Here is a 15,221-nt window from a genome sequence, read left to right as displayed (position 1 = left end):
TGTGCCTGCAGCATGGCTTATGGTTCCGGCCGTAAAGGATTATGTAAAAAGTAGTAAATGTAACTTTTGCCTCTCTCCTCGCATTAGATGTCTAAAATGACTTACACATATGTTCTCTAGGGGGTAGGTGTCTTAATTTACAAATTATGAAAGTTTAACAATGACATTAATGGATTAATGGATTTCTCGCTTTTAGGTTACATTTAGGCAGAAAGGCCAGTTCTACTTGTGTGTTTGACTCTAAGGTTACCAAATTGACACTAATAACCTTCTCAGCACTTATAATACAGTACAGATAATTTGTCTGTATAGTTTTTATTGTCTGATGCTTTTGCAGCAGCAGTAATATTGTAGCCCCAGTTGGTAATCATCAAGGGTGCGGACAGCACGTATAGTTCATAGGCATATACTGTAGACACAATTAATCAACACATTATATTATTAAACACGCTATATAATGTTGACAAATTTCCGTGCCTGACTGTTAACTCTCGTTCATGAGCACTTCAATAAATGTACAGCCAATGACGGCTATGACAGATATAGTAATGAAAAGATTGGTCAAGTGGAGACATGAAAAAGGTGTTTTTGTTTTGTTTTTTTGTTAATATAAAATATATAGTTTTCCCAACAAGCAACATAGCTGCTTTTATCTACAACTTCTGAAGCGGTAGCCTGGCCAGTCCAGAATGATACCCCTCTGTATTTTTTATACATGGGGATACCAGCCTGGGCAGGACCCCCTCGTTTGCTGCTCCTGCCAAACTCAAATCTAATTATTTCTTTGCAGTCCCGTGTTGTTTGCAAGCATCATTCTTGGGACATGGAAGTCCCTTCAATAACAATCTAGGAATGGTGCACTGAAGAACTGAGATATGTTATATGTTTTCTATATGCCACAGTGAAGAGGGTGCTATAATGATCTGAGGTGCTTCTTCCTTCAGTGGAACAATGGAGCTTCAGGTGGTGTACGGGCATCAAACAGCTGCTGGCTACTGTAAGTGCAAATGTTGCAAAGAGCATCCCTCATGACTGAGGGCCCGTGTGGTAACCAATGGGTTTCTCAACAGCACAACGCTACAGTTCTTCCAGGATATTAACATCACTCTTTAGGACCAATTAACCTGCGTGTTTCCCTGATCTCGATCCTCTGAGAACCTTTGAGGATGGATGGCAAGGGAAGTTTACAAAAATGGACACAAGTTCCAGACAGTAGATGCCCTTTTTGGTACCGTCTTCACCACTTGGAGAAATGTTCCCACTCACCTCCTGGAAACACTTGCATCAGGCACAAATTTGATTAAAAGTGATTAACAGTAACGATAGAGTTCATGTGTTACTGAGTTCATGTGCATTATTTTGATCTGTTTTTTTTCTTCAGGTGTGGTCCTAAACTTTGGAGCAACTGCAAAACAGTTTATTTCACTTTAATTGTTGTTTTCAATAAAAGCTTTATTAATTGTATTGTTTTGCCATCTTTCAACTGGTCTTAAACTTTTCATCAAGACTGTATAAAAACATTGCCAGGATAAGAGATATGCTCTCTAAACCAGATTTAGAGGGACTAATCCATGCAGGTTAGACTAACGGCCTGCTCACTGGAAGTCTTCATGAAGATGTGACAGGTCTGGCAATGTTCAAATCCAGGACGAAAACAGTTATTTTACAGTAACTAAGAGTATTTTATCTGCCTTGTATTACCTTGTATGGATAGTGCATATGGTATGCACCATACCATATGCCATATACCATATATACGACAAGCCTCTCTATCTGTGCCACGCCACCGCTACGACTAACTTCGAAAACGTGTCTCTGGTCAGCGATCTACAACCACTACAACACGCTTATTGACCTAAACAGGACGCCGCTCTGCCACGCAATCACATTTCCTGGTACATTAACTCGTTGGAGTCCGGCTAAGCTTTTGTATTAGATCGGCATGCATCAGTTCCATTTCATCGGCCATGTAGTTACACAGTAACTTATTTATTATGGCTGTGGAATTTGCTTCACTGAGTGTGCACCATGTGTGCGCCTATGATCTGCCTAAGTCCACGCAACAAGTTGACCAGTAAGATCGGAATTTAGCCATTTATCTTTATATATACGTATATAATTAATTGACTTCAAAAGTGTTATAATTAAATATGTGCGATTGAATTACTTATTATGCTTTAAGATGTGATTTTTGGATTTCTGACTCTCGCGTTGTACGTGAACGCGTCATGCGCACTAACCTGCATCTGGACAGCAGCAGCTAAACCAAGATAGCTTGGCTGGACCACTAGCTGGACGCATCGATGTTTATCTGGTACGTTGAGGATTTTGACGGATAGACTAACTGTTGTGCGAAGCTATTTTGCCCAACAATCATGTACTGTGGAGTTTGACACTGCAGACAGGTACAGTACAGTCGAGCGTAAACTTTACACGCGAGGTTGGGTTAAGCAGGTGGGGGGGGAGGTGTTTTTCATAGTTTTCTCTGCCACCTGTTCAAAACATCGCGGCTTTTACAGACTATTATTAGACATATAAGACCGTCTTCCTTTAATCAAATCGTTAATGATGAGTGAATACATCGTTTTAGGTGTTTTACCCCTCTTTAGTCCTCAATTTTGGCATCGACGCTGAGTTATAATGGAATGAAAATCCGTCACAAAATGGCTGTTTAGAGCATTTAAGAGTGTGGTTCAGTTGTGTATTGTTGCAAAGTTAGCCAAACAGTTGCCTTTATCACCATATAATCATTTTAATAATATTCTAGTCAAATAAAGCATCTTCTATGACAAACTAGGCTACTTCCTGGCTTACTTTCATGCAACCACAGCTAAAATGCCACACGAGCCTGCACAGAACGACTATGTTAAGACGATGTTAGTTAATAATAACATACATAAATGTTCTATTTCAGAGCTGCAGTGAATAAATCAACATGTCGGCGGGTTACAAAGATGACCAAGCGGATTGGCTAACAGTGTGCCTCAAGTACCTGCTTTTTGTCTTCAACTTTCTCTTCTGGGTAAGAGGCAATGAATAAGCACTCTTGGAAAAAATAAAATAAAAATGATGCATTCTTGATATATTTTTGTCTGTCTGGAGGCAATGAATAAAAAAGGTGGGGTGAACAACTTTGGCAGTGTCAAACCAGTTTTTCTTCTTAAAATAATAGTGCACTTTAAGACAGCGCTTCTCTGAATTTGAAAACATCTGAATCCCCATGGTGTTTCAAGCTTTTAAAGGAAAAGGGTGGGAGGAAGTAGGAGGCACTTTGAGGCATTTCCTATTTGCCCATCTGTGAAAGTGATAAAAGAATAGATGTGGACAACACCCTGGAATCCTGTCCACTTTTGTTTGAACTAGGCTGCCCTGACTTGACCTCTGATTTTACTGCTTTTCCGCCTGCCCTTTAAGACCACACAGCTGCACCTGAATGTGCCTCATGCAGCCATAACACTGTCACATATTTCTTTGCCTTTTTAAAATTATCTCACTAAATGTGTCTTTCAGTTGGGGGGAGTGGCTGTTCTGGGAGTGGGAGTTTGGACTCTGGTTGAGAAGAGTGATTACCTGAGTCTGCTGGCGTCCAGTACTTTTGCAGTCTCAGCGTATATTCTGATCCTGGCAGGCAGCCTGGTTGTGCTCACCGGCTTCTTGGGCTGTTGCGCTGTGATCCGTGAACAAAAGAGCTGCCTCTCTACAGTAAGCACACATTATGTTTTCTGATTTGTCCTTCATTAAAAAAAGGTTGCATATTAATAATACAATAACTCCTCTCTTCTAAACCATATCTGTTCAGAAGCATGTGATTGCTTTATTATGCGAGCTGAGGTTTCACTAGAGATATTTCCTCTGTCAGGTTTTTCTGCAAAAAGAAAGAGAAAGATAATAAATCCTCTAATATCAGTTAAAATCGATGAGCAGTATGGACGCTCTTGTGGAAGTAGTAAATTATTGATTGTGTTGAGTGACCAGGCAGACGTTTTCCAAAGGTTTCACTCTCTTTGCTGTCTTTCTAAACATTTTAACATGGATCTCATCACCTCTGCTCGATGGATCATTGCTGGATCCTGACAAATGGCCCTGACAAGGCGCTCACTGTCCTCATTATTTTACTGAGACAGAGGCCTGTGGGAGAGGCAGGCGCTACTGCAGCTCTATTTCTAGCTCTATCCACCCCCTGTTGATGGATAGAGTCAGAGAACACATAGGTGCTGCAAGAGAGTGAGGAGGTGGCTGAAGTCAATTTTTGTTTGAATATCAAACAAAACTGTGTCATATTTATAGATCTGTGAATATAAAAATAATGAGATGTCAGCCGTGGGTTTTGCGTGCAGTTTAGTTAGCGTTGTGTGTGGGCAGCTCGCTACTTTAAAGGAATGTCTTTTATTCTGATACTTGAGAGTGGTTGTAGGCTTGTGGCATTTGGTAAATATGCTGATGATGTAATTGCTGTTTAGACATCATTCCTCTACAGAGATTAATAAAGTATATCTTAAACTGTGAATGTGATCATTTGTGTATTTTTGTCTTTTAAAACAGTATTTCTTCTTTCTGCTGCTGATATTCCTAATTGAGCTTGTGGCTGGAGTATTGGCTTATGTCTACTACCAAAGGGTAAATATTCTTGTATAAACAAATAACTTCGATATAAGAAACAATTAAAACAACAATTATAAACAAACAAGTACCATATTTTCCGGACAACAAGTCGCACATTTTTTCATAGTTTGGCTTGGGGTGTGACTTATACTCAGGTGTGACTTACTGTATATATTAAGGTTAAGGTTAAGGTTAGGTATGCTTTATTAATCCTCGTAGGGAAATTCATTCTCTGCATTTGACCCATCCTCAATGGCGCTGGGGCGACCTGTAGGAGCAGTGAGCTGCCAGCGTGGGCCGGCGCTCGGGGACCCATCTCCATCATGTGCAGCCAGGCTGGTGGTCAGAAACACCAGGCTGGAGGATTCACCTATTGTACATGTTTTTAGTGGTAGGGGAAACCGGAGTACCCGGAGGAAACCTACGCAGACACAGGGAGAACATGCAAACTCCACACAGAAAGGCCCCGTTCCTGGTGGGAATCAAACCCGGACCCAGAGCCGTTTTTTCCTATAGGCAAACTATGCAAGTTGTGTAGCCACAAGGGCCTCGCATCTCAGTCAAACTACGGTGTTGTTTCCCTGAACGAATTGGGCTACTCACAGGCTAATTCTCAGTGGTCAGACAGAAAAAAACGTCAGGTGCAGGTTTCAGTTGTTTTAAATCAGCGGTTCCCAAACTGTGGGTCAGGGACCAGAGGTAAGAGAATGGGACCATTTGCCATTTACCATTTTTAAAAGTTGGAAAGTAGACTACTAGTAGTCCTAAATCCCAGTCTGACAGTGGCTTAGTGGTTCTCACACAGAGGGACGGGGCCTGAATTGAGGTCATTATGTTCCACTTCTTCCCTGCACTACTGCACAGTGGAACTGTTTTTGACCGTAAAAGAGTTCGCTCTTCGTCGAATAATCTTGGGATGCTACTGTAGGGCCCCACAAGGGCCAGCACCAGCTCTGCCCAGACCCTCTAGCTGTGAAGCACGAGCACTAACCGCTGTACTACCGTTCCGCCCCAAAAATAAAAATTTAAAAATGGTAGAGTTTGGAGTGAGCGAGAAACTTGTGAGGGACTGGCGAAAAGCAGAACTATAAGCTAAATGGCCACAGCTAGAGGAACGAGTTTACAAATGGCTGCTTGAAAAACAGGCTGCCGGGAGAGGCTTGTCAACGGTGCAGTTACGCCTCTATGCCCAGATAGTTGCCAAGGCGGGTGCGACTTATACTTAGGAGCGACTTATAGTTCGGAAAATACGGTACATGTTTGTTTGAATTAAAAAAAATATGTTATTAATTATTAAATATAATTTCAGCTCAGTGGAGAGTTAAAGCAGCATCTACACCAGACCATGACTGAAAATTATGCTGAGCGAGATAAGGACGCCATCACGTTAGCAGTGGATCGACTGCAACAGGACGTAAGGGCCAGACCAGCTATTATGCTTGAAATTACAATTGCATGTTTTAATGTGATTATTTACCAGTTTTCTTCTTATAGTAACATAAAGAATCATCGAACTTTGTAATTTTACGTTGCAGTTCAAGTGCTGTGGAAGCAACAACTCTCATGACTGGGTGCAAAGTGTTTACATACAATCACATCATTCAGAGGGAAGAGTGGTGCCTGACAGCTGCTGCAAGACTATCACCTTATTCTGTGGAAAGAGAGATCACCCCTCCAATATCTACAAAGTGGAGGTGGGTCATTATTGTAGGATTACTTATTATGACTTTCAGCAGTGTAATGTAAATGATTCATTATGGTATTCTTATTCCTCTGCTTTGATCCCACTGCAGGGTGGTTGCATAACAAAGCTGGAGAAGTTTCTTGCAGATCATTTATTGATCATTGGAGCTGTGGGGATTGGAGTGGCTTGTCTGCAGGTAAGTAATAGTACTATTACAGGTTGAATTTTTATTACATAGAATATTCCAAAATTAAACCTGTGACGTTCATATTCAACAATGTATTAGTGGCAATGCCTTTCAGACTTTAGTTTTTCTATTTGTGAAGCTATAATCAATAATCAGTCAGTCATTGAAAGCCGTGTACTCTAATTTTAAATTTTTGGTTTACAAACAAAGAAAGTAAATCAAATTTAAGTTAAGTTTTGGTTCTCACTTTTTCCTAGCATGTTTATTACATCTAAATTCTAAGATCTTAATTGTTTTTTACAACTTTCAGGAAGCAGAGCTTTACTGTCATAGTAATGTTAACAGCAAGTAGCGTGCTAATTCACAATCAGTTAAAATGCTTGATGATTAGATTAGGTCTTTTTCAACGTTTTTTTCAACAAAAATAATTAGTGCATTAATCATGAATTAATTACAAATTTATCGCATCATATATGTTTTGACCAAACACACTCCTGTATCTGAGCACATTACCTGATACCTGATAGACAAAGCACTTGCATTAGCTACATATTGTAAGCCGGGGTCTCCAACCTTTTCACCTGATGAGGTACTTTTGTGTAACAAAAGGGACAGAGAGCTACTGTACTTATGCATCAAAGAGGCTTGTCTAATTATGCTACTTCAGTGAAAATGACTTTCATTTTGTCCTTAAACTCCACTTTATGTACCCAAAGGTTTGCAGATTCTATTCAAAGTGTTCAAAGACAATGTATCTAAAAGACTTATCAAGCGTGTGTAGAAATGTTGAAAGACTTGGACGAGTGACCCAGAAAGCGCTGGAAAGCTGCTGGTTGGAGATCCCTGTTCGAAGCTCTTGGGCTTTTCTCATAGAATTATGACACAGTGAATATTTAGTTACTGAAATGTTGAATGTTTTATGTTGGCCAAGTATTAATGATGAATATAATTATTATTATTAGAGAAAAATGTACCGCAGTCGTGATTATTAGCCAATTTCACAAGTGTGATTAGTCAGATTTAAGGACCCTTCCAATACTAGAACAACCGGTACAGGATTGGGGCCTCTCCTGAAGTTTATCCCTTATTGTTAGTCCTTAATTAGCACTTACAAAAAAACACTTTGTCCAAATTTCTTGCCTGCATTTCATGTAATAACATAGAATTGTCCAGTCATTGTGACGTGCCACTATTTAAATTCTACATGTCATTGTGTTTCAAACTAACTCCATGGTGCATTACCTTGTCTGTCCTTACTTTGGTTTGTGTGGTGTGACTGTAGTTGGCAGGGGCAGTGTTGACAGCCTGTTTTATCTATCTACTATATAAAGAAGAGGAAGAGGACTTCAGTACTTTATAATTATCTATACGCTACTTTGTGGTTTAATCGGCTCGACTAACAAGATCAGATGGTATTGTGGAATTGAAATTATTTGCATGTATTTGTCTTGATTGCTGTGCACCTGATGACTGTGCCTAAAGGTGCTGCAAATGCCGGTGCCTGTTTTTGTATGTTTATGGCTTGGAATGGCTTCATTAATTAACCATCTTCGCAATCTGGTTCATTACTTCTCTGTCTCTATGAGCTTCATGTCTGTGTATATTGTCCCTTAAAAAAAAAGATTAAAGTAAGTCAGCAAGCAAGCAATCAATCAAACGAAGTAAATTTCACTTTACGACGACACAAAGGAAGACCAAAATGCTTTAAAAACACATAGTTACTACATCCTAGACATAATTCAGTGAGTTCTAGGTGTTAAAAGCCAGTTCAAAGAGATGAGTCTTTAACCTGGACTTAAAAGGGACAGGCCTGTAAGAACACGGGGACTGAGGGCAACAGCAAAGGAACGATCGCCCCACTGTTGGTACCGGGACCTGGGCACGTCCAGGACCTTTTGATCGAAGGACATGAGAGCTCTGCTGGTGCGATTTTAAACCTCCCCCACCTGAACCGAGCGCATTTTCTTCAGTTCGGCTTTACCCAAATCTAAAATCTTCTTGAACAATGTGACAAAATGGCGACAAAAATGAGACAAAAACCAGGATGAAAATGCAAGAGCGACAAAAATGTGACATACAAGCAATGAAAAAGTGACAAAAATGGGGCGAAAAAAGGACAAAAATTTGGGGAAAAAGTGAAAGATCCATTTAAATGAGTTTTGTATGTCTTAGCTTTCAAATGAGGCATTACACTGGCCTATAGGCTGTAACCTTTTAGATTTGTGTAAAGCTGAACTGGAGCAAATCCATTTGGTTAAAGTGGGGCTTAAGAGGTTAAATATAACGGAGCGTGGCTATGAAGTCTTCTATTGTTTCAGTGTATTTTATTTCAGATTGGTGTTTCTTTATTTTTACGACATCCTTGATAACAGGCGTATTGACGGAAATGTACTAGACTTAATGTTCAGTTTTTAGTGGCTAGTTGATAGGACAGAAAACAATAAGGTTTTGATACAGTTTAATGTTCCAGCTGCTTTAAGGACTAGATGACTGTATGACAGCGCCAAGACCAATCTTTAGATCTGAACTACTTTGCTGGAGACTGTCTTGTGCATGTTTGACAGATTTGATGGACCATTATTTGTATAAGCAAATCATTATCATGTCTTCTGTTTTCCGCATTATTATTATTAATATTATTGTTATTATTATACATCTATTTTTTCATATTATTAAAATGAGGCGCACGCATCAGGTTAAAATATTATTATAGCCTACATCTTTGCTCTGTCCAGCAAGGTATACATGGCCTTGTGGGTGGTGTTGGTAGAAGAAAGGAAAATGGCCTCAGGATAAGTGGTGATAAGTCGATACATATAGCACTGGCTCACTCAATCGTGTTTTCAGAGAGCATTTGAATCTGCACACTCGACATCAGATCTGGCATCCAAAGGGCTCAGTTCAATAACCCTCCACACACTTTATTATGGAATTTATGTTTAATTGTTAGGAATGTTATATTTTTAGCTTTTGACTCCACTCTTTATTGCACCCTTGGCTAATGCAGCAGCTCAGACACTTTCTCCCTATGCTCGTCAGTACTGGAATAAAAAAAAGAGAGTAACTTTTCATCTTCAAAGCTTAGCCTTGCTTTGTGTAGCCGGATGAGTCAGATAGTAACCGAAAGGCTCTCTTTGACTTACAACTTCCTGTTTCAGATTTGTGGGATGGTGCTGACCTGCTGCTTGTACAAAAGGATCAAGATGGACCCTTATTGACTGAAAGGACAACATACAATGGAACACTGATAACTCTTGGTTGGACATTACTTGGGAACATTTTGCACATATTCCAAATCCCGAGGGGCGGATGAGCTGTATTCACGATTAATAGTTTGGTCTAAGCTGCTTTGAGCTTCAGTGCTGCCTATATTATGCATGGTTACAGCAGAAAAAGAAATGCACTTAAATGAACGGCTGTTTTTTTTATCACATATTCGACTTTAGAAGAGGTAAATGTTACCATATGTGCCTGTATTGCAATATCAGTGATATTGTCAAATTAACGAGTACTACTTATAATCGTGCCTGAATAAACAGTAGATATATTCATGTATTTAACGCATCTTTCCATTTGTTGTTCTTTTATAGTCAAATAGTCAAAATCCCCTAATGCAAGACAAATTGCTCATATACATCACTTTGTAACTTATTTTATTATTGACACTTTATTGGTAGTTAGACCCTTTTCCCACTAGAGGGAGCCTGAGATTACATTTTGTAAATACTTCAGTTTCTCCAGATTCTATCACAAGAACGTGAGTTAATCCTGGTTTAGAATCCCTTGGTAAGTTTGTACAACATACCAATATTATTTGACTGGCCTTTCATATATTTATGTTGAATATTTTAAGATATTTTACACTGCATATGACTTGTTTAGATGGATCAGTTGCAAGTTCATTGGTTGCATAATTATCATTTTATTTCAGTGAAGCAGTAATGAAGAAATGTTTGGCAGAAAATTGTATTTTTTAGCAGTTTCACTCATTTCCCATTGACATAACATGGTTGGCACGGCAACAGTTTAAAATGGTTTACCTTCTTCTGCGTATGTTGAAACTATAAACATCACAAAAATGGCCAAACTTAAGAGAATTGGGTAGCAAAATCTTAGCTGTTTTTAAACTTTCCTTTTCTTTCATGCTTTCTTTTAATTTATCTCACATTCTTCAAAAGCCCCTTTGGTGTTTCACTGTCATTTATCATTGCTACTCGTTGAGAATGAGGCCATGGATGTTTTTCAACTTTTTGGCCTCATTGCTTTCCAGTATATTGCACCAGTGCCTTTGCCTTAGGACTTTCATTTCCTGCAGTCGTCCATGTGACCACTGTACTGCCTAAAACTGACATAACAAATGCACTTTTGGGTACATTAGCATGCGGTTTCCTGGCCACACCATGGGAGAGACCCCTCTGAGAGAATTAGGAACAGCTGGAGCCGGGAGCTTCTCCTCATACTGTTTGTGGTGAAGGGCTTTGTGTAGATGGCCAATGGTACAAGCTTTCACACTGGCACTCACTGCAGAACATATCTAGGTCATTTACTCGTTTTTATACTCACTAAATGCAGAAACAACTCAATAGTATGTGAGGCTTTGTCAGTGCACAGTGAATATTGCCTGAAGTCAGCTTAATGGCATCTTTCAACGGGTTTACATTAGCTTGAAAACACAATAACACAATTCGACTCACCTGAAGCCCCATTCAGAAACGGTGCATGTTTCATCAAAGGGATGGAGAAAAGATTGGATATAAACACACAGCCAACCTCAGATGTGTTTAATGCAAACAGCATGAAAAAAAAAAGCTTTGGTATGGCCAGGTGCAGTGCAGATGTATTACACAATAGCAGCACAAAGCACTTTTCTGTGTATCTTTCAATGCCATTCAAAGAGCCAACCCACACTTTACTTTTTAGTATTGATAAAAGCAAAGCAAAGTGAAATGCATTGTATCTGAACTTTTTAAATTATGATCATTTATGTTTGAAATATCACTTACATTATGAATATTGAAGCATATGTGTAGGTAGCTGATATAAATGATTGGTAATCACATGAGCTTTTTTGGGAAGTCAAAAGCAATCGTCATTTCTAAAAATTATCAAGAAGGTGCAGCCCAATTCGCAGAGATTCGGCGGTTTGCTTTCTTCTCTCCGTAATGATGTTATGGGCTGTATTTCACCTGCATTGCTTGAATGAATGTAGCATTTTGTTACCGTTGAAGGTCCACGCTTCTTTCTTGCAAAGGAATATTGCAAACAAATTATAAGGCAACTGTGTGCTATTGAAATCTTACTCGACAAGTCCGGTTTTAGATGGACTACACAAACTGTTTCAAGCAGTACTGCATCCGTGTTTATAATCCAAATGAGACTCTTCCTCATACGAACACCAGAATGTAATCTCAATCCTGGACTGGGCTTTGTGTATTTTTGTTGTAGATGTGGGTGGGTCTTCACCGTGGGAAAGTGCGTGGATGAAAACTCAATGTGAGAAAGTGTCTGTGGAGCCCCCAGGTCAAAAATCCTTCTGTTGTATAATGATGATGAGCTTCAAATTGATGAGTGCATTGATAGATCTTTAACAGATGGTTTGATTTTGGGATCTGAATGCATAGCCCTACTGCGCAGGTGATGGAGGCAAGGCTGCTGTATAAATAGTGTCAATGTTGTAGGCTACATCTGTTGTAGACCAGTATCAAATTGTTTAAATACTTCATACAGTAGAATGCCTAATCAACCGAGGTTTGTCCCACCATTGTTTTGTTTCTTTCTTGGCACTGAATACATCTGTAGTTGTAATTTGTGGGTTGTGGTTAGGCCTGCTTACAGTGTGGTCTGACTTGAGTGGTGGGGCAGAGAAGTTGGTTTGTTTTCAATGTGATAAATGTTGTGTTGCTTATATGTGGCGAGGGTTGCCAGCTAGATTGTGGAATGCCGTTAAGCTATGATTTATATAGGCCAGTGGTGTTTACAGAATTTTCATGGACCATATTTATTTGGGGGTATTAATTATGTGTCTTTGCATCGCAGGATTAGTGACAATGATTTTAGTTAAGAGTTAGAAACTTGTTAGAAACTTGTTTACATGTTACAATCAAAAATGATTTAAAGGGATATTTCAGGATTTTTGACATAGGGCCTAATTTCCTAGTTTTCCAGAGTGTTGTTGATTTCTGGAGGTATTTTCTTTTTTTAATTCATGCAGTCCTTATATTTGAAGAGTTTAGTGGTGCTAGGCTAGTGCTAAGCTAGCGCATGTCCATGGTAACTAGTAGCCTGCATTAAAAACAGTCTGACCCAAGCACAGTGCACAGGCAAATCACTTATAACACCAGACTACCCATATAAATGTCTGTGTTGACTGAGTCATTTTTGAAATATAACCATTTTGCATTTAAAGAACTTATATTTGAGCAGCATCAGCTTCCTGGTTGTAAGCTACGCAGTGGCGGAGTGATCTGCGAGGTTACCGGATCTACAGTGTTTACCTGCGGTCGGCATTACTACACGAGGAATTAACAAAGGAGCTTTCTACAAAACAGATATGGCAACGTTTGGAGGTCTACCCGATGATTTTGAAGAGGTTTTTAATGCAGGCTACTAGCTACCATAGACATGCGCTAGCCAAGCATTAGCCTAGCACCACTAAACTCTTCAATAATACAAATAATAATAAAAAATCTCCAGAAATCAACAACATTCTGGATAACTAGGAAATGAGTCACTATGTCAAAAATCCTGAAAAATCAAATAGAAAGGAGGGACAATATGACAACAAGGGATAGGTCAACCTGGTTGGCAGGTCCTGTGTTCTGTGTCTAGTTAGATTTATGAATTGATCAGGAAAGAGTCTGAAAAAGGGGAGTTACCAAATTCTTGAGCTTTATAGAGCTTACCCAGATGTGTTATTATTGTATTCTTTATATATATATATATATATATATATATATATATATATATATATATATATATATATATATAAATTATTATTCTTGCTTTATTTGCTCTGATGACTGAAGGTTACCACAACAGAAAGCTTGCAATGACTCCAAAGTTGAGCTTGTTTATGCCAAAAGAATGTGTGTGTGATACAGAAATAACTTGCACAAGAGGAAGTTTTGCGTCTTCCTCTGAGATTGATGACATGGGATTGGGTGGAGCATGACAATGACCTTGACTTGCTTATAATATTGTCCTGAATGTCGACAAAGAAAATAAGGCTATAAATAATTTGTTTTCCGTAAAGCTTGTGCACGCCCTTCATCAAATGGTCAATAAAACATAAGAGACACAGAGTACAGTATGTCCTTAAGGATACAGACAATAATTGCACCCAAACATTCATTACAAGGCAGTAAAACATTTATTTCATGCAGCAATAAAAGACTGGACGGTAAGGTCTCTTACAAGGCATTTTAGATTAATTTTCTTTTCTCCAATAAAACCAAACAACACTTTACGGTATATATGTGCAAATGAGAGTTATTAGCATGCAACTTCATAATAAGGTATGACGGTGCAGCGGTTGTGTGGAGTTTAACAGTTACACTCCCCTGAAAAATAGAAGTTAAAATACAAATGAATAATTACAAACCGATAGATTCATTGATATTGATTATATCTTATAATGACCTGAACAAAATCAGTAATATGTCTGTTATACCACACTCATTTTTTCTCTTAAAGCAGCACTATGTAACTTGTTTACCTTAATAAATCCTTTTCGTTGTCCCTCTTGGGGTAATACAACTGTTGATGGGCTGATTGGGAGGTCTTTCATCTCACCCTGGTGTCTCTGGCCAGAAAACCACAATTGCAACTTTCCTGCAATTGTGGTGGGTCGGAGCCACCAATACACACTAATGGAATCACAAAGAAGAAGCTAACAGGCTACCGGGCAAAGCTCACTGCAGGCTAGCGCCACTTAAACAGTGTTTATAGCCAAATTTGAGTTAAAAAAAAATATCTCCATTGTGTAATTGGATGTACAATATCCCTTTCTCCCTTTGTCTTTTCTGCCATCGTAGTATTTACTCTCACGGATAATTAATGAGTACAAAACTGCAACATGCTACGACATCTGCAGTGGTGCTTTTGGCCTCAAGAGTTACTTAGTCCTGCTCAGCATTGCCAACTTAAAACTTTGCTTCTAGATGGTATTTTCAGTATGAAAAGTACAGTAACTTAGATTTTTTTTTTTTTACGTAGATGTATTATTAACATTTTGAACTTGAACTGCTATTCAGACTGTTGAAATATGATTAAGATGTTTTTAACATTCCAAAAATGCTTTGACCACAGCTCCATGGCCATGTGTGTTTGTGTGCTTTGAGAAGCTTTGAACGACTTTTTAAATATATCCAGACACCTCTTTTCCTTCTCCAGATCTGAGTTCACACTGTCTACAACACACATGCCTCACATTACCCCTGGCGTCTTCCTTGTATACATGGACCTGACTGCCCTTTTGTATTTACTTTTGTTTGGAAGAGACATGCGCCCCATATGAAACTTATTTGCTTAAATTAGCAGTAGTAAAAAATTCTTTCATCGATCAACTCATGTCTAAATAATCGTGGCTTGCATTATATGGACATATTTATTGGAGGATCAGCCCCATGAGATGCATCATCTCGTTTTTCGCACTAAAAATGTTACTTTTCAAATCTTGAGTACTGATTTCACTTGTAATATACTTTTTCAGAGCATGAAATAACAACAGGAATTGCTTCTTAACCTTTT

At 38.9% G+C, this 15,221-nt stretch overlaps 1 protein-coding gene across 3 annotated transcripts; it reads left to right on the top strand.

The window, feature by feature from the left end:
- Nucleotides 1-2,229: 2,229 nt before the first annotated feature.
- Nucleotides 2,230-9,997, top strand: tspan11 (tetraspanin 11). Of its 3 annotated transcripts, none has more exons than XR_013794253.1 (9): nucleotides 2,230-2,314; nucleotides 2,915-3,022; nucleotides 3,511-3,702; nucleotides 4,543-4,617; nucleotides 5,912-6,016; nucleotides 6,138-6,296; nucleotides 6,396-6,482; nucleotides 7,756-7,885; nucleotides 9,632-9,760. XR_013794253.1 is itself a non-coding variant. In XM_079582790.1 (8 exons), the coding sequence occupies exons 2-8, from the start codon at nucleotides 2,936-2,938 to the stop codon at nucleotides 9,689-9,691; spliced, it is 765 nt and encodes a 254-aa protein (XP_079438916.1). In that variant the 5' UTR covers nucleotides 2,230-2,314; nucleotides 2,915-2,935; the 3' UTR covers nucleotides 9,692-9,997. The 3 variants fall into 3 exon arrangements, 1 of the variants encoding a protein (XP_079438916.1); XR_013794254.1 differs by having other exon boundaries at nucleotides 2,262-2,405; XM_079582790.1 differs by lacking the exon at nucleotides 7,756-7,885 and having other exon boundaries at nucleotides 9,632-9,997.
- Nucleotides 9,998-15,221: the final 5,224 nt, after the last annotated feature.

The sequence above is a fragment of the Gobius niger genome, assembly GCF_951799975.1.
Source record: "Gobius niger genome assembly, chromosome: 2".
In the NCBI taxonomy this organism is placed as follows: domain Eukaryota; kingdom Metazoa; phylum Chordata; class Actinopteri; order Gobiiformes; family Gobiidae; genus Gobius; species Gobius niger.
The sequence above is the reverse complement of the archived record's forward strand: the minus strand, read 5'-3'. Positions and strand labels throughout refer to the sequence as shown.